The following is a 26768-nucleotide window of genomic DNA, read 5'->3' as shown; positions in this document are numbered from 1 at the left end:
TTTTGTGCAATACCATAAAAAACTGGAAGACAAGGAACATACAATTTTAAAAAGGCATACCAAATAAAAGCCCCACATTTTTTTATCACTGGAGTAATTTAGATGTAAAATTGCTCCATCAAATTGCCATAAAAGTTACTAAATGTGTTTTAATTATAGCTTGTACATTAGTTGCTTTTCTCAAGGCTATGGCAAAATACCTGACAGGAAGAAGGATTTATTTAGGCCCACAGTTTGAGAATATAGTCCATCTTGGTGGGGAGGGCATAGTGTTAGGAACAAGGGTCAGTCGGTACATTGTATCCAATCAGGAAGCAGAAAGAGGTAAATACTGCTAACTCAGCTCCCTAGCCCCTAGAACGGTGCCACCCACATTCAGGGTAAATCTTCTCTTTTCTAATTTCAATTTCACAGACACACCCAGAGGTCAAGCATCTCTGCTTGATACAATTCAAATCACTACAAAACTCAGGACCTCTCAACAATGCTCTAGGTTGCACATTTGCTGTGGGTCAGAAAATTCAGGGGAAGCTTAGTTCATTGATGTGGGACATGCTGGAAGGTTATGCCCAAGACACAAACGGGGACTACAGTCATCTGAAAGTTTGTCTGGGCAGAGGGGATGCACTTTCTAGGTAGCTCATTTCCAAGACTGGTAAATGAGTGTTGGCAGAGCAGGTTGCTGCAGTCACTCTTCACGGACATGGATTTCCTTCCATGTGGGGCTTTAGAAGGTCTCTATGACCTGACAAGTCCAGAATAAATGATACAGCAGATGACAATGTACAAGTCACACAGTCTTTGTGAACTGGTCTTCGAAGTCATAGTTCATCAACTTTGCGATATCTTTGGCATATTATTCTTATTTGGTGTGGGCAGAGACTTCATTCGGCTCAAACTCAGAAAACAAAAATCTTTAGGGCATCTTGCAGACCAACTGCCAGCAAATACTTGCTCCTCATTTGAATACTTGCCTGTCTGTAAAGCAAATTCTGAGTACTAGGGGCTGAACAGATGCCTAAGAGGTTAACAGTGTTGGCTGCTCTTCCAAAGGACCTACCTGGATCTGATTCCCAGCATCTACATGGTGGCTTCAACCAATCCATAACTCCAGTTTCAGGAGACCTATTGACCTCTCCTGGCCTCCTCAGTCTCCAAGTTTCAACATGGAGCACAAACATGCACAAAGCCAAAAACACCCATTCATGTAAAATAAAATAATACCTTTTAAGAAATGTGAATACCAGATTCCTAGAGATGATCTAAATCCCTCAATTTGCAAATGAGGAAACAGAGCTGGCGGCCTCATTAGTGGCAACATCAGGATTCTTGATTTCCATGTTGTCTCTATTACATTGAGTATAAATCTCTTTTAGCTACCATACAACGAAAAGGGAGTGTTTGCCTGTAGCTGCTCATTAAGCAACTAAGATGAATGGGACAGGACGGGACATTGAGCCACTGAGAGGCTGCTGAGGCTTAGAGTCACCAACAGAACCATCTTCAAGGTGGCCAGTCAATAGGCTAATTCAATAAGCCAAGTTCAAAGGCATCACAATTCGACAATGAAAATTGACCTGATTGAGCTTCAAAGATTCTATTAGCTTGTAGGAATGATTTTTTTTTCCTAGAAGAATTAATTCATAGCCACTGGTAGAGAGCAGCCTCATCAAGTGCTTTGAAACGTCTTTTTAAGTCAGTTCTAAGACACAGAAGCAAAGGTGATCTTGCCTTAATACACACATTTCCTGAGTCAAATAATGAAATTCTGATCCTAATTACAAAGGAAATATGAGAATTTTAGCAAGTTCATTTTATAAGAAATAGCCTGAGAAATTAGCACTAAACGAATCCTCCTAAAGACACCGTAGTCACTACGTGTGGTGGTGGCGGCAAGCATTGGTAGGACTCGAGCTCAGAAATCTGCCTGCCTCTGCCTCCCAAGTGCTGGGATTAAAGGTGGCGCCACCACTGCCTTGCAGGAACTCTTGTTTCTGTTAGATGTGTTTGGATTTTGAGACAAAATTTCACTGTAGCCCACACTGGCTTCAAACACATAGCAATCCTCCTGCCTCAGCCACTCATTCCTGGCACAGATTATTTCTAAAGCCAGCTGTACATTGAAATTGTGATGAATGAACACTGTCGAGCCACTGAATTCCAAACTGGGATTTTTTTTTTTCTGATGCCTTCTTCTTCTCCCAATTGAACCAGAAGCCCAAACAAGAAAATGCTGACATTCCTTAATTAAAACCAAAGCAGAACTTTTTATTTGGTCTTCCCAGTCAGAGAAAAAAAAATCTCAAGAATAAAAATAGCACACTCAGCTATTATTTGCCTAGATTAACCTTTTTGTGGACATCTCCTCTCCCCCATTTTCCTTACCACTTCCTCTCTATCTCTATATACACATTCAAATTCTCTCTTCTCTCAAACACACCTACACATGCATATGTTTTCTTTAACCACTTGGAAATAAATCAGATATTTTATGGCCCTTCATTCCTAGATATTTCAGTATATAATTTTGCTTTTAATACACCCACGATATAGCTATCAGCTTCAGCAGGTAATTTATGAGACATTTTTTTTCAATAATATGCCTCCTCACGTTCCAACTTTCTCATCTAACCCAATGATGTTTTAGGAGGATACATGTGTGTGAGAGGGTCACACATGCACATGTATGTCAAGGCCTAAGACTGAAGATGGATTACTTAGTTAGAGTTACTATTGCTGTGACAAAACACTGTGAACAAAAGCCACTTGGGGAGCAAAGGGTTTATTTGGCTAACATAGCCTGAATCACAGTTCACCAAGCAAAGCAAAGGCAGGGACTGGAGTCAGAAACCTGGAGGCAGGAGCTGATGCAGAGGCCATGGAAGGGTGCTGCTTACTTGCTTGCTCCTCATGGCTGGCTCAGCCTGCTGTCTTGTAGAACCCAAAACCATCAGCCCAGGGTGATACCACGCCCACAATAGGCTGGGCCCTCCCACATCATTCACCAATTAAGAAAACGCTCTCCTGGCTTGCCTGCAACCTGATCTCACGGAAGCATTTTCTCAACTGAGGATTCCGACTCTCAGGTGACTCTGGCCTGTTCAAGCTACACGGAAGTACTCAGCACATCAGACATCTCCATCATTCTCTACTTGAATGTTAAGTCAGGGTCTCCCTTGAACCTGGAGCTCACTGTTAACTGCTAGTCTAGCGAGGCAGCGTGCTCTGAGAACTCTCCTGCCTCTACCTCCCATTCACTGAGATTACAGGGAAGCCACCGCCCCCTCCCAGCTCTTACACCGGCTCTTAAGAACCAAGTTCGGGTCTCAGAACCATTTAGCTAGTGCTTCACTAACAATTTCCCCAGTCCCTAATGCTGTGCTGTTGTTTTGTTGTTTTGTTTGTTTAATTTTATTTGTTTATTTGTAGCATTGCTTACCCAAGACTACTGGATTCAGAACAGAACTGCAGTTGTCAAGGTCTCTTGAGCCTTTATTTAGTCTGAACATTTCACAGACTTTCACTATCTTTCAAAGCTTTAAGATACTCAAAGAATAAGATTTTCCATACCCCTTTTGAAAACAAATCATGGGTAATGGAGACGGCTTAGTGGGTAACAGCGCTTGCTGCTGAGCCTGACCCAGGACCCGAGTGGTGGAGGCGAGAACTAGCTCCAACGACTTGACTTCTTACTTGCAAGTGAACAGTGTGGCACACATGTGTACACATGCATATGCATGCACATATAATACATAAACAGATTGAATTAATTTAATTACGGAAAAGCCCATCTGCCCTATAAATTGGCTCACCAGCTACCATCTTTCTCTGTATATACCATAAACACTCCTTTCCACACGTGTAACTCTGGCTTGTGGTGCTAGGAGCTTTATAAACATAAACTCAGAAACATATTAGAGCCCTCTGTGGTCGTTTCTACTTCTTGTCCCTTACTGAGGAAACTGAAGCCCAGACAGGTGAACTCGCCTGTCTGAGGCCCAACAGCAAGTGAATGACAGAGTGAGTGACCTTATCCAGGGGCTCGGAACCCTGAGTTCGCTTATCTGGAGAGAGGGCCTTCCTCCCAAATGAAGTGGGTTTCGTCGTTGTTATTGTTGTTGATTTTAAACTTATTTTTATTTCATGTACGTTGGTGTTTTGCCTGCACGTATGTCTGTGTGAGGCTGTCAGATCCCCTAGAAGTAGAATCATACAGTTGTGAGCTGTCATGGGGGTGCTGGGTCCTCTGGAAAAGAAGCCAGTGCTCTTAACCACTGGGCCATGGCTCCAGCCTTACCAAATGAAGTTTTAAATTAGGGTACAGTATGGAAAATTAAACACGCTAGGCAATAAATGCTGTGGAAACTTAGAGAATCAAAAGTCATGTCGATAACATCAACATGTTCTTTGTCAGGTGGATGATCTGGAAACACCAGGATAAAAGGAGATGGTGTTCTAGCCTTCCCAGGAATGTACCCCATCTTCCCCCCCCTTCCTTCCTTCTCTTCCTGTCCTCTCTTCTCTCCTCTCCTCCCCCCCCCCCCAGGAATGCACCACCACCTTCCCTCCCCCTGCCCCTCCCCTCCCCCCATTTGCAATATGTATTTGCAATATAAACTCAGTCATGTTGCTGGCTCAGGATATGTCTGTATGGGCACACAAGCTCTCTCCTTCATAAGATCATAAAGCAAAAATGGCTACTCCCTGTAAACCCTCGCTTAAGTTCCCGTTCATCTTTCTGTATCGAAGGGCGGGCAGCAGGGCACTGGGTTGAGAGGAGCAGAGAAAGCAGCCTACCCCTGCTGGGTTGGAGAACCTCAGACAAGTGGCTTAGTCTGCCGGGTCAGGGTCCTCCACAGTAGCAAGGGGCAGAAGCCTTGGGAGGGCTTGCTGAATTCAAGGAGTTAATTGTTAGGAAGACCTGGGTGAGCATCTGGCCCAGGAAGTGCCAGGAGGAATACTAAGGAGGAACACTAAGGAGTTCTGTCACTGTAATTAGAACCCAAGACTTCCAGCTGCTAAGCCACCCACCTGGTGCTCTATCCAACTCCCTGGGAACCCAAGCTTCCCAAAGAAGCACAGGCTGAGGTGCAGGTGCAATGGAAGAAGTCGCTTCAGAGCAGAGGAAACACATGGGGGTGAGGGTGGGGGTGGGGAGGAAATACACAACCAGGAAACTGATGGATGAAGGCAGGGGCCAGGGAAGAGACACTGCCCAGCTCCCTTATGCTGGCTGGGTTTGGACAAAACAGTGACATTTTCAGGCCAGATGCCAGGGAAAGGATCTGGGAGCTGGCCTCTCTTGTCTCTTTCTCTGCAGTCATTTAGGCGTTAGCTATTGGAGGCCCTGGGGTAGTTTTCTGCACCCATAAGGAACAGCAAAATGGCTCAGTAGGTAGAGGTGCATGAACCAGCCCAATGACCTGAGTTCGTTTTCTAGATCCAGAAAACTGACCCCCTCCCCCAGAGCTGTCCTCTCCTCCCCACGTGCTCTATGGCACCAGAGTGCACACACACAGAAATAGACAGAGACAGAGAGAGAGAGAGAGAGAGAGAGAGAGAGAGAGAGAGAGAGAGAGGAGGTGGTATCAGAGATCCCTTTGTTAGGATGGTGATGATCTGGACTAATTACCTCATAAATCTTAATATGAGTTGTACTATTATAGCTGGGGTTAGCTATAAAGTTTATATTACCCAGGCAGAGATCATTTTATTTAATACTGGGTTTAGCCAAGTGTGGTGGTGTATGACCATGTTACTAGCACTCAGGAGTAAGAAGTTCAGAGTCAGCCAGGGTTACATAGTGAGCTCTGGGCTATTCTAGGCAACAAGGAGACTCTGTCTCCAACAAAAATCCAAGAAAAACAATTACATAGCAATAATTGCTATTACTGTCGCTGCTGGCGTGGTTAAAACACTAGGCTGACCTCTATAGCATCTGCCTAGGTCGCATGAAGGCTTTGGTTCAATTTTGAACATCATAAAAATTATATTGGAACACACATATACTTGCAAGATGTATAACAGAGCAGGTATTGTACGGATTAAAAATATCTGCACAGGCTCAAATGGAAATACCTGCTAGGGTACAGCGGGCTCATCTTGGTAATTTATGTGTTGTGCGAAAGAAGAACAAACAAATCACCTATCGGCAGCAGCTTGCGGCTTAAGAACGGGATTAAATATAAAAGGCTGGTTCTGCCTTGGCTTCGTCTGTCCGTGATGGAAATACAGGTTCAGCCCTCCACGATGTACCTTTCTTTACACATGCTCATCCTGTGTTTAGCTCTCCAGGGAGAGTGAGGATGCCTGATATGTTAGTCTTTGGATAGGGATCCTTCACTCTTGTAAGCTCACTGCCATATTTGACTAGTTATAATTAAACAGAAGAGCTTGGATTAAAAACTGTTAGAATGAATTGTGATGAAGTGTGTCAGATGAAGGATGAGCCAGCTGTTAGCCGAACAAGGTGCAGTCTCAGTTTCCGGCCCTATGGTAAGCAGTGTTTGTCCACGTGTGTGAATTCCTCGGTGGTTAACCATACTAACCTGAATAGTAACAACTTCGAGCGTGTGATCCAGCTAGCTGGGAGTTGTAGTAAAACAGCCATTTTTAAGCTTCAGAGCACGCGTCAGTCACCCCCAGGTCTGTTCCAGGACAGGCAGCCCCCTGCTGAGTTTCTGCTTCTGTGTGCTTTGTGGGCAGGGTCTGTTCCCAGCAAGTTCATGCTGATGCTGGTGACCAGGCTCAGGGACTGTGGTTTGAGAACTGCTGAGTTAGAGCAAACATTCCCTCTGAGGGAGCACCTGCGGGCCACCTAGGCTGTGGTACGATATAATTGGATTTGTTTTAAATAGGCCACCTTAAGCAGGCAGATCTCCCAACCTCTTTGAGCATTTTACAGGCCAGGAGAGTCAGTCATTGCTTCATTATTCCTTCTCTAGAATTAAAGAGGGAAAAATAAACTCCAATGACAGAGACGTTAAAGTACTTTCAAGTTAATTAAACATAGCTTTAGCTGCATGCTTCTGACATCTTGATAATTAAACACATCTAGACTCACTGGTGTTTGCCAACGGTTCTATGAAATAATTGAAAGTATATCCTTCATGGAGGACACCCTTGGGCTGGTGGGTTGAGGAATGACCAGCAGGTGGCGCTTGAAGTCAGCTAACGCCCCCAATGAGGGTGCAGGGACACGACAAGCCAAGGTGCCAGCTTTAAATCCTCAAAGTAAGGTCCTCTTAACCACTTGTCATAAAACACCCTGAGACACACATCCTGGAAAATAGAAACGTCAAGCTCAGCATCTTTGCCACATTTCAAGCCAGGTAATTACCTTCTCTCCCAAAGGGAATCTATTTTATGTATTTGTGTGCTTTCTAGGTTACAAGTTTCCCAAAGGCAATGCTCTTCTGCCTTCCCCTCACTCCACACAATGCCAACGTGAAATGCACATTTTACAATAACAACTTAATTATTCTATATCCCTCTGAGCTACGTGATGGCCTGTTACATAATTGCTGGTAATACAGAAACCTATATAAACCTCATATAAACCCTTGCAATAAATGGAAGCTTTTATTTGACCTAGAAATAAACTGTGTATTGACTTCACCTTTCCAAAGGGGGGGAAAAAAAAGCAAACAATTTCCCTGCTGGCCCAACCTGTAATTCATTTCCCATCAAGAACAGCACTGCATTTCAGCTTGTCATTTTTATTAAGTCTTCAGAATCAAGGTTTTTTTTTTTAATGACACACAACAAATACTTTGATATAATCTAAGATAATAAAATAGTTGAACAACTTTGACCTTTTTTTTTTAAAGATTTACATTTGTATAGAAACAATCTGTGGGGCGCCTCACCTCAAAATGAAGGTGTCTAAAAACAGTGATTCACCAACATTGCTATAAATATTTGTCTGGTTGAAAGATGTGGATTTCATTCCCAACTGAAATGTACCTCCATGCAGTTTCCCTTGGCTCCAGAGCTTAAGGCCACGGGAAGGTGACCAAGGAAAAAAAAGAAAGAAAGAAGAAAAGAGTGACTATTTCTTCTCTCTTTCCTTTCCTAGTGTGAAGGACTGTGACTAGAACAGGGTAGTTACCAAAGCCAGAAAAAAATTAATTGCACAACTCTAGTCCATGAACACCAAGGTCACATCTAATCGATAGTTACCTGGGGAAGCCTATCAGGATGGCACAGTGCATGCTGGTCCCCAAATATTTCCTCCCACTAATCTTGTCAGTTACTATGGCTAGCCTGTGACCATAAATTCTCTCTAAGGGCTGGTCCTTTTTGTCACTGAAGTCTCTGCCTTTACATTATGTCATGTGATTGCTATGTCTTTAGTGCCCAGGAAGAGTCCATAATCTCCTAAGAAATGCCTCACCCACCCTCAGGTTCCCAAAGTGCCTAAGAGTGAAGACCACACCGAGACAGCGTCTTCACTGAACACCTCCCCACAGGTGCCTGGGACTCTGGCCTAGATGATCCCATTGATCTTGGTCCACTCGTAGATGTCTTGTTCACACACTATGTCGGAGTTGATGAGAAGGTATCTGTCACCTACACAGAAATGCTTCTGACAGGCGGCGCATTTGAAACACTCCAGGTGATACACTTTGTCTTTCACCCGCATCGTCATCTCATAGGCACGGATCCGCTTGTCACAGGACGCGCAGAGACCATCCTGACCAAAAAGCCTGGGGTGAAAAGAGAAGGAAAACAAAAACAAAAACGCTAAGAGACAGGGGCAGGAACAACAGAAAGATGGCGGCTGGCGACGATAGATGGATGTGAGATGATAGACTGATGTGAATCTATCTATCAGGATTCCAAAAAACCTAGGCAATGCTGCACCTAGTCGGATACAGTGGATTACAGCAGTAATCCTAGTACTCAGGAGGCTGAGGCAGGAAGATGGCAAGGTCCACATAGGACTGGGATACACAGTAATAAGCTATCTAAACATAAAAACAGATAAGCAAGACAGATGAACCCAATTAATAGCCCATGAATCCTTCCCTGAAAAAAAAAAAAAAAAGACACGATGACATTTTGCATGCTGTTATTCCTCGCCTCCCCAAGCCTTTCCCTACTTTTATCCAGGCCTCTAGGCTGTGTGGACCAGCTATGGAAGAGAAGCAGCTGAAGTGACGTGTGAGAAGTAAGGCATGCAGTCTGTGTCTCTTTCCTAGAGGGACTCTGGCTGCAGAAGAGGAGCTGGGCCAGCCCTTGGAGGGGTAGGTCACCAGGAATTCACTATCATGTCAACAGCCACTAATTTCCCCCTTTGGGGAGTGTGCCTTGAGTCATCCCTACCCTTCAAGCTGCACATTCCATGTCCACATGACCATTCACTGGAGCCCAGCTGCCAGGAGACAGGGGTGTCCCGGGAGATAACTCGTGCCACTAATCATGCCTCAGAGACCCAGAGGACAAACAGGATCTCTCCATGATGCACAGAGGCTCTTCATTCATGCTCCTCCTGGCCACTCAGCGTGACTCTCTGGAGAGGTGACTCTCCTCACATCTAAATCAAGTTTCTCCCTAGCCTCGGCTGCATCAGTCACTTAAGCAAGCGACACTTAGTGTTGAGGTGTGGGAGGCAACTTTGGAGTCACTGCAGTGGTTGAAAAGGAGCCAGCCCAGGGGCTGGCAGCATCCAGGAACTTGTTAGAAACAGAAATTCCCAACTATCCCTACACCTGACAGAGACACAGAAGAGAAGGCTCAGCAGACTGTACTAATGATCTAGTGATGGCTAACCTTTGAAAACAAGCCTGCCTGGAAGAAGAACATGAGGACCAGAAGGTGGTTTGGCAACCCCATCATCTACCTTGCTTAGATGTTAGTGTGACATGTAGGGCGTGTCAGAGCATCAGAGGTCAATGACTGAACCAATTCTGGCTATGTGAACACATTCCAGGTGTGCTCTCAACTGCTGCCGCAGGGTCCTTTTTACATAGCGCTCATAACACAGCATGTCTGCACGTAGCTTCCGCACAAAGTCTTTATGACTATTTCCAGTAAATGCTTTCTCTCCTTAGAAGTCTGTACCAACTCTAAAAAATGAGAGAATCGGCTGGTGCATCCTAAGAGGTTGTAGGAGAGGTAAGGACAGCCACCAAAGCCTGCAACATTTGGCCAAAATGGATGGCCTGTGAGCAGAGAGGGAGCTCCCCGCAGCAGGGTCAGAGGTCATCTCTGTTCTGGATCCCACTTTCTGTGCTGGAAGCAGACTCATCAATGGGGGAGAAGACTCTATCTTACCAGAGCAGACGGTGGAGCTGCAGGCAACTGCCCCATTGGAGGACACAGAGCAGAAAGAGCGTTCTGGTGGGTGTGCTGATTGTTGAGTAAGTTAAGTTTGGGGCTGAGCAGAGACACACGACTGAGAGAACAGTGTGCGGCAAATGAGTCTGAGTGCCTGAGGTGTAGACCTTAAGAAAGCGGGAGCTCATTAAAGGGAAGTCAGGGGGCAAATGACAGCACACCAAGCAGCTAACGGGAGGACAGAGGACTGATGTTTGGGACAGAAGCTCAGGTCCCAGAATCACCTCTAACTAGGTAGGTGACCCGAGAAAATGACATGTCCTCTCCTGGCTTATGTGCTTACACTGAAAGCCAAGACTGGAGGCAGAGGTCTTGGCAGCCCACCCCAACTCAGGGACTTGGAGAGGCTAACAGCGATGAAAACGGGCCAGCACTTGGCCGTTTATGTGTGCATTAACCTCTGGCTCACAGAATCCTCATCTTAGCTGGATATCCCAGAAACAGACCACAGGGGAGGATTTACGTTCAAGTGGTTTATGATGTCCTCAGGGTAAGTGAGAAAAAGGTGAGGGAGTCAAGAAGCAATCTCAGGTGCCCAGCCTCAGTGGGAGCTTTGGCCTGATGTCTGGGGACTCCTGAAGTATAAGTCCTGTCTCCAAGTGGCCTTGGCCCCCCTCTAAGCTGCAGGAATTGGGGTGTCTTTGGTACCAGGATCTGGTGAGACTGCATAGTTCTGGCTACAACAGATGCTGGCTAGATGTAGGTGCCAGCTGTTGAAACAGAACCATAGGCTAAAGGGATTGCCCTACATAAAAGTTCGAGAAAATTGGATCTAAGGGGATCCAGGCTGGGTACCTAACACAATGCAACAGTAGCAGGTCTGAGTTGTATATGAGAGAAAGATGAGGGTGGTGGTGGGGTCCTGGGTTATTTGAGGTTGAATGTCTCAAAAAGACCAGATGAGAGTTGTCCATTCAAGACTCTCATGGAGAGAAGTTGTTCTAGGCATAGATAGGGACTGGACCTCTTTGGAGGACCCTCGGGGTCATTCTGAACTTATCCTGACAAAATAGCTCTGGAAATGTCCAAGAACTGAAGTAAAGAAATCCATGGCTAACGGACCATCCCTGAATGAAATAGAAATCCCTTCACTGTCAAGAGGTGTTAGCGCCTTAAGCTTTCTGCTGCCCATTTTAATAACAATAATATAAATATTAAAGGATGGCTGGGAACGCCTGCACTAATGCAGAGTTAATTAACATGTTGTCTGGGAATGTAGCAGGGAGAAGAATTATTTCGTGTCACCAAGACACAAGTTAATTAACACTGGGCTCTCCCAGACTAGTTTTTTTTTTTTTTTCCTTCTCCTTTTTGAAAATGGAAAAGATTAACAAGCCCAGGCAGTGCCGCCTTTCTTCCTGAATGTTCTATAAAACCGGGGAGATAGGGAGGAATCGGCTCTTTTGACCTCCCCGAATCTGACTTCGTTTAATAAGATTCAAATGATTCAACAGGGATGGAGGCAGGAGCCCAGCGGGAGTCATTTACCCAGCTGCTTTCTCATGGACCTGGCAGGCCTGGGGTGAGTAAAAACCAGGTCTGTATTTATCTCTGCTCTAGTTTCTTATGACTTAAAAAAAAAAAAAAGGAAGAAAGAAATTCAACAAAATGACAGTCAGACCTACTTGCTCTCTTTTCCATTTGCCCAAGACCACCACATCTGCAATGATTTCAATCAAAGACTGCAGTGTAGGCACGTAAACGCTACTTCAGTCTTTGGGGCGGGGGGCAGGTAAGCTTCCTTTGACTTCCGAACGCCCAGCAGTTTTGTTTTTATTTCACATGTGCAGTGCCCTGAGAACACATGCAGCGGGTAGAGCCTGCTTAGCAGCCAAGGGCACTGGAGTCTGAAGAGCTTCTCTCCACTGGTCCTAATACACTGGGGCTGCACGCTCAGTGGAGCCTCTGCCACAGGAAGATGGCGAAGAACTGACAGCTGAACAGTTGAGTGGATCTGGCAGTATGGGGTACAGAGTTACCTCCAGTGCAGCTAATACAGAAGCCAGAGATGCTAGAACACGCCAGACAAAGGCACTCACTGGGTGCCAGGACACACAAATTCAGGGGAAATGTTTCTGTCTCGCTTGGCCTTGTACACTTTCTATTTCTGCCTTCCATGTTACCATCTTCTTGTCCGTTATAATGGAAAATAATGTGTGATCCCACCATGGCACCTGTCAATTATAAACTCAGCTACCACCTATTTCTTAAGTTACATACCAATTCAAGTACTTCATTCTAACTTTAGAAGTAAGTACAATTACAATCCCCATTTTACATCCAGGAAGTGGAGGCTGGTGTGCATTGCCCAAGGCCAGTACTAGGAAGCAATGGAGTAATGACTCAAACCTCCTGACTTCACCTTTATAGATGCTGAAGGCTAGCCTCCTGCTATGAAATTCAGCGCTTGGGGCTCACTAGCAAGGACAGATTGCTATTTTAAAAGTTCTCATCAATAACACTGGAGTTGTGCAAAAGAATATCTACACATGCCGGGCGTGGTGGTGCACGCCTTTAATCCCAGCACGCGGGAGGCAGAGGCAGGTGGATTTCTGAGTTTGAGGCCAGCCTGGTCTACAAAGTGAGTTGCCAGGACAGCCAGGGCTATACAGAGAAACCCTGTCTCGAAAAACCAAAAACAACAACAAAAAAATATCTACACATATGCTTATGCTTATTGAGTACTGAATGAGAACCCACCCAAGAAACTTATAAATGAATTCTCTCTCTTCCCCTAGTTCCCCGGGTATTTCCCTATGTACACTTCTCCAAACCCTATCCTTTGGTTTGCCCCTACCACCAGAATTTTGTCCTTATTCTGAATTCCGTCTTTTTTATTCTCTTACCTTTAAAAACATCGGCGATTTACCGTGCAGTGATGTGTCTCTGCAAACACAGCCACAGTAGGGGAAGAACTCACGGCTTCTCTGAAGAGGCAGCTGAAGCTCAGCCTCCACAGCCTAGCCCCCCTTAGGCAGACACCTCAGGAGCTAGAGACTATGTGTCCAACCCCAGATGTGCCCCAGAAGTGTGAGGGATATACCTGAGATAGTCTCTCCTGCACAGTTTCCGTCCCAGCTTGTAGTAGAGGCGCCTCCCCACCTCTCCCAGCCGACACCCACAGAGGTCACAGCTGAGGCAATCCTCATGCCAGTACTGGTCGATGGCTTTCAGGAAGTAGCGGTCCCCTATGTTCTGCTGGCAGCCACCACATGTCAGCAGGGATGGGGGTATCTGCAGCACCTCATCCACGGGTTCCCTGGGGAAGAGGCCAAGCATTAGGATACGCTGCCTGAAGGGAGACAAGCACAAGGTCCCAGGAATCGCTGCATGCCCAAGGTTCTATGGGGAACCTCACTACATTTCCTTCCAGCAGTATAAGGAGAAAGGACACCCAAATTCAGACTGCATAGACACAGCCAACCTTGGATAAAGACGGGAGTGGGCTAGAGAGACCTTATCATCTGAAAAACTGAAGACAGGATACTGGGAGGTGTCCAAGGCACCTACAGATAGCGCTTGGACCCTTGACTACATTCCAGCATCGCTGCAGGCACCTCTGATCCAATCTGCTTCTTCCTCCTTCCCCTCCTACTCTCCTCCATCTTCCCAGCCCTACCTCCCTTTCTTCTTTGGACACAGGCACTGCCAAAGAGTCCCAAAGAATAGACTTGGGACTAAAGGAGTTGCTCACAGTCAAAGCATCTGATGACCCAGTGTGCTAACAATCTACAGATAATCTGTTGAATGCACCCTACAAAGACCTTCCCACTGTACAGAATCAAAGGTAAAAAAGGAAGAAAGCCATTGAAATTATATTTGGTTGCCTTCTCTTCCCCAAACAGAAAGTTCCGTCAGTATCTAATTATTCCGATTGAAGTTCTGCATTCTTCCCCACATCCTGCATGAGTCTTTGGCTGGAGATTCACCTTAATGGGTAGAGAGACAGCCTAACATGTCAGAGGCCCAACGGTCATTTCTCCAGTACCACCTAAAGTGGGGACATCAACCCAGTCCATCCTGAGGAGGAACTTGGAGGAGTAGGATGGCAAGTCCATCAGCATCATCCACAGGCTCTGGGCTGCATCAGACACTGTCTCAAAGAAGTACGAGATCTGAATGACTCTGGCAGGAAATCTGGGTCACAATGCAATTCTTACAGACAGAGGATACTGGTGATGTGTTTTTTTCCTTCAAACTTTTTTCACCACAGCAAAAGTAGTTTGAATAAAATCAAATTAGTAAAGAGAGTGGAGGAGGGGCCAAACAATGGACTTAATGAGAGTGGAAGGCAATTAAATTGATACCAAAGTCTCAATCCAGGCACGTTGTTCACAGTGAGCCTGAGGGATGTGTTCTTTCATTTAAAAAGTGTTATGTAGGGGATCACAAGATGCTTAGGAGGTTAGGGTGCTTGCCACCAAGCCCAATGATCTGATGTGGTCCCCAGGACACACACAGTGGAAAGAAAGAGCCAATTACAGCAGGTTGTTCTATTTATATACCCATGCACATAGATACACACACACACACACACACACACACGAATGTAAAAAAAAAAATGCTTTAAAGTCACACATAGGGCCTTCTGCTTGCTTTGCCTCCCTGGAACCTGACCACTTTTGTTTTACATGTAAGAAATAAGTTTCCTGAGAGAAAACGGCATGGAAGAAATGAGTGTGATGTCAGGTAGGAGACAGGGGATATTAATGCTTGTTGATTTGTAATAATTAATGTGCTCCTGGAACATTGTTCAAATAAAACCTGCTTTTAAAAAAAATCTAGTTAAAAAAATTTTTTTAATTGGCTTTTATTCCTATTATGAAATCTCCAATGGAATTTCCTCCTGAGTACCCTAGGTGATATGTCTGTGTCTCTTAGTTTTATTTGGCACTTTTACCAAGTGACCTTGTGGCCGAATTGGCCTGTACCCATGAAGCTCAGCTCCATTATAGTTGGGGACAGTGAGACTAGGGGAATGAGTGTTTATAGGGCACTCCAGCATCTTCAGGTGACCCTATCTAGGAGACTATTAAGCATCCGTTGTCAATATTTAGCTAAATGCTAATGCCAAACCCACCATTTTAGCACAAAATATAAGAGTATCTTCTTTTAGACCCAGGAAGTTAGAAGCTCAGGTCAGTTTCTTCGAGAAAAACAAAGATCAAGTCAGGTTTTAGGTGGTGTTTGTTTGTTTGTTGTTTCAGGACTGATGATCAAAGCCAGGTCCCTAGTCACTTTAGGTGCTCCACCACTGACCTCTTTCTCAATTCTGTTTGTTTATATTGTTTTTAAAGGTTTATTTTTATTTATAATTGTATGTGTGTGTGTGTGTGGGGGGGGAGATGCACACAAGGGCAGGTGCCCCAGAAGGCCATAGGCCTCAGATACCCTAGAGATGGAGTTACAGAGGGTTGTGAGCCACCCAGTATGGGTGCTGGGAATCCAACCTGGGTCCCCTGTAAGAGCAGGGGATGCTCTTAACCACTGAGCTGTATTCGGGTTCTCTCTTCCCTTCACATGGGTTCTAGGAATCAAACTCAGGTCATCAGACTTAGAGAAAGCACCTTTAGCAGCTGAGGCAACTCGAAAACCCTTTCCTTCCTTTTAAAGTTTAAGACAAGATCTCACTAAATTGCCCAGGTTGTCCTGGAACTTTCCATTCTTCTGCCTCAGTCTCTCGTGTATACAGAATTATGGGTGAGGTGGGCTAAGACCTTAAATCGTTTTAGTAATACACTAGAAGTTGCTAGGCAGTGGTGGCACACACCTAAAAATCCCAGCACTCTGGAGGCAGAAGCAGGTGGATTTCTGAGTTTGAGGCCAGCCTGGGCTACAGTGTGAGTTTCAGGACAGCTAGAACTACAAAGAGAAACCCTGTCAGGTTCCTACTAGAGCCTTTGTTTCTATAGGGTATATATAAGGCATCCATCCTCATATTTGAAAGTTAACTAAGATCTTTGGCCTATTCAAGTGCACCAATTCAGAATCTAATCTCTACCCTTTGCCGTAGCTCAAGGTTTTACATTGGGCTTTCAAAAACACTCACAGAACTCCCATCATGCTTGATGCCCAGATGGTGGATGTTATTACAGCCAACTTTGAAAGAGAAGAATTTGTACTTAGCTGGAACAAAACTCGCTAGAATTAAAATGACTTGTAGGGAAGCAGAAGGGAACACCAATTGCATGGTAAAGGAAATCTGTGTTCATGAATACTGGCTTCCTGTGCACACGCTACCTTTGCACGTGCCTAGGCAAGGACCGATCTGCATCTGGAGATCCAAGCTGGTAAAGACCCAAGCTGGCTTTGAGCAAGAACTCAGTGAGGCCGCTAGCAGGAGAGCTAGTTGCAGGAGACAGAGACATGAGGGTCTGAGAACAGATAAAGACAGGACAAGATTCGGACTCGGTCTATCTTTCTATAATTAATGACACGCCATTACCTCTGTTGAACAATTTAAGCCAGAGACTAAATGAGATTTACCTTAAGTTAATATTTGATATTCTCCCACCAGCCTGTCCCAAGTATGACACCTGAGTATCTCTTTAGCTTTGATTTCTGGCAAAAATTTCTCAACAATTTCCCAGAAAGAGGGGAAATGTTCCACAGACATTTCCCACGGGGCTTGTCCATCTTCAGTTACAGCTTTCCTTTACCGGACACATACTGCAGGAAAGATGAACTACCAGTGGACCTCCTGAACTAGGTAGATGCTCACTACTACAGCTATGAGATACCTTTCAGTTTTCTAGTCTGGGACAAAAAAAGGCACCAATTTTAGCAAGAGTAAACTTCCTTTACAGAACACAATTCCCAGGCTGGAGAGAAGGCTCAGCAGTTTAAGGATGATTTCTGTTCTTCCAAAGGACCCAAGTCGGAGTCTCCACACCCAAATCAGATGGCTCACAACTACCTGTAACTCCCACTCTAGGGAGACCCTTCACCTCTAGCCTCCAGGGGACCTGAGCTTAGGTGCACACACACATTCATGTAATTAGTAATTTTTCTAAGAAGCCAAACTCTGTAGATTCAACATCTAATAAAGGATTGGTGGTTAGGTTGGTACTGATAGGGAGCCAGTAAACAGCAGTTCACCAGACTGCCTCCCCAACTGTGTAATCTTATGTCTTGTCCAATTTCTGAAAACTCGGGGCCCAGATGTAATTCTAAGCTTATGTTTAAAAGGGAACAAGCTATAGACACTGACTCTTTAAAGGGTTGTTGTTTCTCTCCTGAGATTTTAAGGAAGCTGGTCTTCCTGCCAACAAACCTAGCTCCTTTCTGAGCTAGTGTCTTAACCTTCAGGACTGGAGAGTGATGTTTATATTCTTGCTGGATCGTGGGACTTCCTGAGTTTTATGAGAACTCGCTGGGTTTTTATGCTGCTGGCTGAGGGTAAAGCCCAGGTAAATAAACACCACAGAAGGCTGAAATTGAAGGGGGGGAGGCGAATAGGAAAACTCCAGCAGGAAAGCACAATTCTTTTAAAGCAGGAAAAGAAAAGAAAAGGGGGGCAAAACCCCACCAAAACAAATGCATCTTAAAAGCCCAAACGGACAAGTCATTAGCAGTGCCTTTGGTCTTGTGTTAACAAATCCCTTCAAAGGATTAGATGAGGACTTCAAAGGAATAAAAACTCAAAACCAGACAGCTAATGACTCTTAAAAGGGCATTTGCGTGGACGTGAAAAAAAAAAAAGATACCTTCGTTCCTGGCTCCCCTTGTTAAGGCTAGAGAATGGGCTCGGAGGGTACAGGCTATGGAATGGGGGGGGGGGGCTGTTCTTTGCAAACCAGCGCAAAGCTCAGAGCAGACAGTACATGCTCATTAAAGCTCTGGTTCGCTGACTCTCCCCCCCCCCCCCCCCGCCCCCAGCCCTTCTGAGAGTTCGATGAGATTCTGCTCCCTAGAAAAACATACTAGACAGAAAAAAAATGTGCACTAACTTTCGAGGTTCACATGCCCGCACTAGGCGACTCAGGGGAGGGGCGAACATGTACCGGGAGGAACGCCAGATTAGCAATTCTAGAAGTCTCTGGAGCCCAGAACCAGTTCCCAGGTGGTCAGGCGGACCTCATCAACTGTCCCGCTCTACTCCGGGCCTGGTAGGAGAGTCGACGTCGGAGACCCCGGGATGTTCTAGTTGGGATGCCCCCCCCCCTTTCCAAGGCCAAATGGACAAAAAGGAAGGGAACCTGGAGAGGGTGGGACGAAAGGGGAGAAGGCAGAATCTTGTCCTCCACTCTCCCTGCCCTGCACCTGTGCCTCAGAGCTCCGGGTGCCAGCTCCCGGGCAAACTTTCTGGCCCTGGTAAAGGTTTGGGGAGCTTTCCAGATAGCCCGGAGCGGTCCGCAGGGTCGATCCCAGTTACAGCTTCCGCCGCCCAGTCCCTCTCGGTGTCTCCTGAGTCCCCCGCGAGGAAAGAGAACCCCTGGGAGACAGAGGGACCAAGGGCACGCTGCGGGCGCGCACCTGGAGTCAGCCCCTCGCGCCTAGCCTGGGACCTTGTTTGGGGTGCAGGAACAGAAGCGCCACACTTACTCAGACGGGTCCAGGCTCTTCCTTTCGATGGCCGAGGACATTGGGGAGGGGGGCGGCGTGCCGGGCGGCGGGGGCGCTCCCTTTGTGGCGCGTGGCTGGCTAGCTGCCTGGACTCGGACCCCCTCGGGTGCTCGGGCGCCGCCGCTCCTGCGCCTCCTCTTGCTCGGTCGCTCCGCTGGCGAGCTCGCCCCTCCACGCTCAAGGACAGTCACCGCGCTCCCTTCAAACGCCAAAGAGAGAGAGCGAATCATCCAGCTGCCCGGCGCGCGGCGGCCAAGGCAGGGGGCCGGGGAGCAGCCCGGCCTCCCTCCGGTGGCTGCGACAGCTGCCGCTGCTCAGGACTTAACCTTCCATCCCGGTCCCGCTGCCGTCACCACAGCCGCCGCCGCAGCCGCCCGGTCCCGATCGCGCGCAGTAGCCGGCTCCGCCCGGTCGCCCCTCGCCCCTCGCACCTTCGCCGGGGTCGGGGCGCCGGGGGCAGTGAGGGGGCGGCGGCCTGGGGGCGGGGAGCTGACCGCGCGGCTCTCCCCGGGCTCCCTCCTCTCTCGCGAAGGTCTATTTTCGCTCAGCTTCCCTCTGTCTCTGGTTTCATTTCCTTTTTCCTGATCACGATTCAAATACAATAGAAGGAAATCACATTTAAAGAGACAGCTGCCCGCCCCCTCCCCCTTTTTTTCTTCCTTTTTTTTTTTTTTTTTAAACGGGGCTCCTGGGGATTAGCAATCCAAACAGCAGCAGCGGCCGCAGCGGCAGCGGCAGCAGCAGCAACGGCGACAGCGGCAGCCCTGACTTGGCTTCTTAAAGGGGCCCGCAGCAGAGACCGAGAGTCTCCCCTGAGCCCCTCTCCTGGGGCAAGAATCCCGCTGCCACTAAACTGTCTTTTTCAGAGTTCCCCTTCTTCTGCCTTTCTCCTTGGTCTCAGGCTGAAAGTAACCACTCGGCCGTTCCAGCAGGAAAGAAAAGACAAGAATGTGAAATAAGCACCTGCAGAAATGCAAGCGTTGCTAATGGCTGGCTAGCGCGCGCTCGTCTTGGGTTCGAGGTCCCAAGTCCAAGGTCCTGGTGCTCTGCGATGCCCGAGACAGTGCGGCTCTGCTGGCGGCAAGCTAGTAGCTGCGACTGCGCTCCAGAGAGGGGCGCAAGCTGTGTGACCAGGAACCTCACGCGCTAGGTGCGCCTGAGCAGAGCTGGGGGCAGCTAATCCCGCAGGGAGGGTGTCTGGGAGGGACCACGTTGTCCGGGTCTCCTCTCCATCGGCTGGCGGCAGAATTCCCTCCCCTAGCCTCTTTCAAAGAGCGAACTCCAGCGGTGAGGCTGGCCCTCTCTGTAAAGTATCAGCAATACTTGGACCGGAGGAAGTTCCTTCCCGATAAAAAGACTTACAGTTATTACTCACTATTATTTTGTCCTGTATAAAACAAAGAAAAGGGCAGGTTTCTCCTTCAAGCTTGAAGACAAGTTCTAGAAGGAGAAAGAAATGCAGAAGGGAAGAGAGGGATTCTAGCTAGCTACTTTTGCAGGAGAAAAACCTAGGTTCCCCTGGGCCTTGAGTTCCTTGAAACTGAGTCCAGAAATAATCGTTCAAGGCCCGTTAGCTTATGATGATGACAGTCTTCAGGTTTGTGAAGAGGAAAGCCCCGAGTGCTCTCAGAATCCATTGTTTAGTAAGAACAGCCCGGATCAAAGACATAGGCATTTCAGCCCCAATTTAAAGATTGCTTTAATAACCTAGACCAGCTCACCCCAGAAGATGATAGTCAGAACTGAATTCCCGGATTCCCCGTACTGAACAAAGTCCTCCCTGATTTCTCCCTAGCAATAGCCTGAACCACTACCCACAGGTTCGTGTCATTTCCCTCTCTCTCTCCATGTCCTGACATTCATACTGAAAGGGAATAATTAAAATCTGTGTTTGTGCGCATGCCCTCATGTTGGTCCAAAACCCACCTTCAGTGTATAAACAGATATTTTCCTATTTAAGTCCTTGGTTTTTTAAATTAAAAAACACAAAATTTTTACAATGTTTAGGCAAGCCTAAATTATATGATAAATATATAACTTGTTATTCTACTTTCATTTCTATCTGAAGTGAAAATAAACATTGTTCGTGGTAGCACAGGCCAGTAATCCCAGGTCAGGCAGGGCAGGAGCATTAGGAATTCTAAGTCATCCTCCCCTACAAAGTTAGTCACAGGCCAGTCTGGGCTACAGCAGACAGTGTCTCCAAACCAAAACCAAAAGAAGAAAAAGAAACAATGAAAACACACGGGCTGTGATTAGCAGTGTGTCTACTCAATAATGATGTTTTAATGCTGAGCCACGAGAACCATATTTCCTGGGGTTGCTTTAGACTCTTATCAGCTCATGTGACTAGGGAAAACTACCTTCAAGATACAGCATGAAGAAAGTGGCTGAGGAGTTTGCCTGCATTGTAAGCTCCCTTTTACCATCATGTGAACTCGGCTGAACAAGCAGAGTTTACACTCTCAGCATCCTTGTTAGTAAAATGGGAATAATGGGATTTACTAACTAGAGGGTTTGGTGTAAGGATTGGTGGGACTATACATCCAGCATGTGGTACATGGATCTGTAATGAAATGAGAGCATATATATATATATATATATATATGTATGTATACACACACACACACACACACACACACACACACACACACATATATATAACTATGTACCCAGCATGTGATCCATAGATCTATAATTAAATGTGTGTGTGTATTTGTCGTTGTTGTTGTTGCTCCAATTTTCCATAGCATTGGAATGAGTTATTAAAATAAATATCTCCTTGGATTCCAAGAGGTAACTTTGGAATGGCCAATTGTGCTTCTGCTTTGACCTGAGTGTGCTAGGGGGCGGGGGAGGGCTTGCATGACTTTGGGTCAATTTCTTGTCTTTCACAACTCTTTGGAGTGAGCCTTCTTTGGGAAGGTGCGTCTTTGATATGATGATATCTTAAGATTTCAATTTCACACACCATGGCTGTAAGAAATTATTGCCTACTGGTGGGACTTCATTCCCATTCTATGGGCAATTAAGTCGCCCAAATTTAAGTATAACATTTAGAATCAAGTCTCAAAATGTGTTTTTTTTATGTCTTTTTATTATGAGTGATTTTAAAGCAATCATGGCCTTACGGTATCTTCCCATAGCATCCAGTAACTGCCATGTTCAGGCAAGATTCAGCTACTCTGAGGCAATTCGAATGTGTAAAACGAGAGCTAAAGAAATCTTTGTTTGGTCCCTACCCAGCAGGACTAAACTCTACCTTCTCCTCTACCCTCAAAAATATTAAATACCCAGAAGTTTAGACATTCCCAAGCTTTCCTTCTGAAATAAGGATGTCAGAAGTCTGAATCAGTCTGCATGATAAACGTGACCACAGATAGGTTATTTTCCCTCACTGGAATTCCCCCTTTTTATTTTCTTCTTAGTGCATTTACAGTTATTTCCCAGGGAAGAAGAGTCCTATGTGACTATGATTACAATGTCTTTGCTACAGTGGACTTCTGCTACGAGCGAAGCGTCACACGGAGAGAATGCTTACAAGGTCCATTTACTTTTGTTCTTGTTTTAATCACTGGAAGCTGAGTTGCAACATACATCTTGTTAGTTGTGACAGTCATAGGAATAGAGCTCTCTTCTAATATGGTTTCAGCTCACATGGAAAATTCTTTAAATGTTCAGTTGTCATGGGCATCTGACTTCTAGCCAATCAAGACATCCTCCAGAGATGGCTGAGACGGGGGTGCCGTGGAGGAGCTGAGGTGAGAGAGACTCCAGCATTTGTCTACTCATTTGGGACTTTTCAGGGCCAGTTTGTTCTATTAGTAATTTTGGTGATAAACAAATCAGGTTTTGTAGGAAAGTGTATCAGATTCATCTTTTCCTCTGCTATCATCTGCATCCCAACTACTTACAGAGTCCCTTTGAGTCTTAGAAGAATGGACACGGGAGTTGTGTAGGCAGAACTCCATTGTGTGATTTGGGGGAAGTTACTTCACCTCTGAACCTCAATTTCTCTGTCACAGGGGGGTTCTAAAAAGAAGTGGATGGGGGCAGCGCAGGGCCAATATCACTGGGTTGCCTGTTCATCTTATAGGGGTTGGTGGTGGGATAATATGTGCAAAAACGCTTTGCACAATGATGGTGCCTAGAAAATGCTCAGAGATGATAGCAGTTGCTATTACTCCATCTTTCCGAAGCAATCACCACCACATCAAGAAGCAGCCATCTTCCAGCCAATCAAGACATCTGCTAGAGCCGGCTGGGACTGGGGTGCCTCAGGAAGAGCTGAATCAAGAGACTCCAGTATTTGCAAAACTCCAGGCTTAGGGATCCCCGTATTTCAGACTGTAACCTAGGACTGTGCCCATCGGGCTTGAGGTAGCTCTTGGCAACGCCACTGCTTCCTGCTACATAGCATGCTCCAGCCACATCCCGATGTTATTCACTGACTCTCTGCATCTCAGTTACTTACAGAGTCCCTTTGAGAAGTAAGAGGCCAGCGGCTGGACATTTGGATCGGTTAGTAAAGTATTTCCCACATAAGCATGAGAACCTGAGTTCTTATCCCTGGAACCCTTGTAAAAACCTGGCAGCTTCTATAATCCCATGGCTGCAGAGACAGGGGATCCTAGAGGCTTGTAGCCAGCAAGAAATTAGTTCCATGTTCGGGGAGAGACCCTGGCTCAAAAAAGAAGGTGGAGAGCAATAGCAGAGAACACTCTGATGGTGACCTTTGGCCTTCACAAGATCAAATGTGTAGACATGGTGTATGACAGAGAAGCAGAGGGGGAGAGGGGAGAGGAGGCCAAGTCTGGTACAGAAGGGACTGTCCTGAAATGTCCATATCTTAGCAGAGTACAGAGCATAGCTGCCCCTGCTGGAAGGGATCTGAGAAATGCTAAGACATTTGACTTCCTCCTTGCTGCAGCTGGGGTCTGAAGACTTCTCTCCCAGTGAGCCTGCCCATGCTTCACCCACAGTGTCTCTGCCTTCCTCCACCTTTGGCCTGGGGCCCGGCTTCTTTGCTCCTACAGATGTGAAAGCAAACATCTGTACAAGGAGACTTTCAGAGCACTGTCTCCTGCTGCCTTTATAGGATTCAGCAAAATGAAACAGATAGGTGCTTGGAGGGGAAGTCGGTGCATAGTGAGTTCCTATAGAGCTTTGACTCCATCGACCGTCATCTTCAAGAGAATGTATTAAAAAAAAAAAAAAAGTCCAGCTCCAAGACAGTTTTGAGTGTCCACTGATGATTCAAAGCTTTTAACAGGCTGAGCCAACCAGAGTCAACTGCTCCTTCGTCCATTGTGCCTGACCCCTCCCAACTTGAGTTCCTTGGCTGCTCCAAGCTCAAGGTAAGGCAGAGGTGGGTAAAGAGACTCCCAGAGCTGCCACTGTGGTCTGTTTCTGGGCACGCTCTTCTCTGCAACTGTGGAGGCAATCCCAGCTAAGTAACACACCACAGTGCATGGAATCCAGTTCACTACATGAGAAACCCAGATGCCTGATGTGGGCCTAGGAGGCCCTGCCTGACACCTTCTATACCCATGACCTCTCTCAGTCTTTATGCTTGGATCACATCAGCTGGCTCCAATTGAGGGCTCTTGCAATGCTCTCTTCTCTGCCTAAAATGTTCCTTCTTTCCTCCCTCTCTGCCTGCCCATTCGTGTGTGTGTGTGCACTTGCACGTGTGAGTGCGTGCATGCGTGTGTGTGTGTGTGTGTGTGTGTGTGTGTGCGCGCGCGCGCGCATGTGTGCGCATGTGTGCGCATGTGTGTGTGTGTGATATAGCCTGGCTGCCTAGCCTTGACTCACTGAATAGCTGATGTTGATCTTGACTTTCTGATCCTCCTCTTTGCCAGCACAGGACTGGCATTACAGTTATGTGTGATGATGCCCAGCTTCTGAGCTACTCTTTCTTCCATTATCCTATGGGGCTCATGAACTTCATTTAGTTCTCTGTTACAATGTCTTATTCTCAGAAGGGGCATTTCAAATGTAACTGGGGGGGGGGTGCTGGAGAGATGGTTCAGCAATCAACAACACCCAGTGGTCTTCCCAAGGACTGCATTCAGTTCCCCATGCCCACATCAGATGGTTCACAATTACCTGTGACCACAGTTCCAGAGGATCCAGTTCCCTCTGGCCTCCAGGAATACTCACATACATGTGGTTCACATAAACTCATGCAGTCCATACACACATATGCGTGTGCGTGCACACACGCTCTTTCACATGTGCACACATGCACGCACGCGTGCACACACACACAGAAAGCTAAATAAAAGGACCTTTAAAAATAAAGTCCAACTCTTCATCCCTCCCTAGCCGCATTATCCTGCTTCTTTCCTCTGCTAGCATCCTCACCACTTTTTCTCCAGAAGCTCTGCAACGGGAGCCCTCGTTCTTGCAGGCTGGGTACCCCCACCCCCTCCTTCCAAGAATGGAAATTCTACTAAGGCAGAAACTGTTTTTGACGTGTTCTCAACTCTGCCTTTAGCCTCGAGCATGTGACAGCACGTGGCAGGTCCTTGATAAATTAAATTGAATCAATAATAAATAATAAATCAATGATAAATGTGCCAATGGAAGATCTGCTGCTTCCCTTGGCCCAGGCATACTCCCACCATCAGTGTTTTCTCAGCAAAAGTAGACAAGGATCTTGAAATGAAGGTCTCTGTCTGTCTGTCTTTCTGTCTCTCTGTCTCTGCCTCTCTCTCTCTTTCTCTTTGTGTATTTGTGTTAAACAGGGCTTTACTTTATTAAAAGATGTGTTTAAGCATGAGAGTTAAGAGAAGAGAGGCACTCAGGAAGTAAGACACAGCCAAGAGCACGGGCATGGGCTTCTCAAGAAGGCCCACCCTGTCTTGTCTTTCTTTGGTATAATTTTAAAATGAAGAATTCAGACAAAGATGCCATTAATATTTGAGTCCAATAGTTTAAAGGCTGTTTTACATTCATTTGTTTTTGAGACAGGCTAACCTCAAACTCATGAGTTCAAGCAATCCACAAACCTCCGCCTCCCAAGTTTCTAGGACCATAGTTAAGCACGCAAGTTTGTATTTGTGAGAGTTTCATTTCTGAAAGACAGAAACCTTTTGGCTCCCAGGAACACTGAGAAGATACAGGTGGCGTCGGCACACACGGCACCCTGACATGTGACTTGCCACTGTGAGATCCCCACTCTCACAAGGACCCGTGCATGCAGAGTGCAATGAGTCCCAGGCATTGGAGATATAGTGGCTTGTGCTTGAGTCCTGGCTCCTTCACAGGGTTTTAGGCAAATTATGTAACAGGGCTGAGCTTCAATTTCATCATGTGCAAAATAGGGATAATAATATCTTCATCATGGGGTTGTAGGAATAAAATGAGATCATGCATGCCAAATACTTAGCACGGTGATCACCATGGAGCAAGAACTCAACGGCAGCAGCTATTATTAGAATTAATTAAGCAGAGAGAATTCTAGAGAAAGTCAATCAGAAGGCTCTTTTTGGCTGGAGATAGATGGATAACAAATTCTGCCTCGTGAGAGCTTAGCCCAAGCAGGGTAGTCTGTAGCCTTGCTGGGGCCACATGCCTTCCCTTTCTTGCTGTGGAGATCCTTTAAGGACTCATGGGATAGAATCACAAGGGTCTGGCCCAGCCTCAGGCTCAGGAAAGCAACATGAGGAAGAGACAGCACCCTACCACAGTCAGTCAGCCATGGCTCCCTGGTCTGAGAGCCTGCATCCCGGATGTACCTTCCATTAGAAGAAGGGATGGGAGAGTAGAGGCCAGGGTCCTGATGGGGAAGTTGAATGCACTGGGCCTGGCAGGGGAAGGAGACTCTGATGATACCTAGCCCGACAGCTTGACCT

The 26768-nt window shown here is 46.4% G+C and overlaps 1 protein-coding gene across 4 annotated transcripts; it reads right to left on the bottom strand.

Annotated features, from left to right (window-relative positions):
- Positions 1-7688: 7688 nt before the first annotated feature.
- Positions 7689-20131, bottom strand: Lmo2 (LIM domain only 2). Of its 4 annotated transcripts, none has more exons than XM_021154081.2 (4): positions 19870-20125; positions 18886-19105; positions 13385-13600; positions 7689-8708 (listed from the first exon to the last, which is right to left on the bottom strand). In XM_021154081.2, exons 2-4 carry the CDS (start codon positions 18924-18926, stop codon positions 8489-8491), a joined length of 477 nt encoding a protein of 158 aa, XP_021009740.1. In that variant the 5' UTR covers positions 18927-19105; positions 19870-20125; the 3' UTR covers positions 7689-8488. The 4 variants fall into 4 exon arrangements, with proteins under 4 accessions (XP_021009740.1, XP_021009735.1, XP_029330558.1 ...); XM_021154076.2 differs by lacking the exon at positions 19870-20125 and adding an exon at positions 19233-19863; XM_029474698.1 differs by having other exon boundaries at positions 7703-8708; positions 18886-19487; positions 19870-20131.
- Positions 20132-26768: the final 6637 nt, after the last annotated feature.

Source organism: Mus caroli, chromosome 2 (genome assembly GCF_900094665.2).
Source record: "Mus caroli chromosome 2, CAROLI_EIJ_v1.1, whole genome shotgun sequence".
NCBI classification, from domain to species: Eukaryota; Metazoa; Chordata; class Mammalia; order Rodentia; family Muridae; genus Mus; species Mus caroli.
Note: the sequence above shows the minus strand (reverse complement) of the source record. Positions and strands in the feature narration are given on the sequence as shown.

Bases quoted from the DNA above. Each gene is read 5' to 3' on its own strand.
- Lmo2 (XM_029474698.1), bottom strand. From the start codon at position 19,136: ATGATTCGCTCTCTCTCTTTGGCGTTTGAAGGGAGCGCGGTGACTGTC. The intron at 13,601-18,885 runs GTAAGTGTGGCG...CCTCTTCCCCAG, and splicing joins AAGAGCCTGGACCCGTCTGA to GGAACCCGTGGATGAGGTGC. The intron at 8,709-13,384 runs GTATATCCCTCA...TTTTCACCCCAG, and splicing joins TGCAGGAGAGACTATCTCAG to GCTTTTTGGTCAGGATGGTC.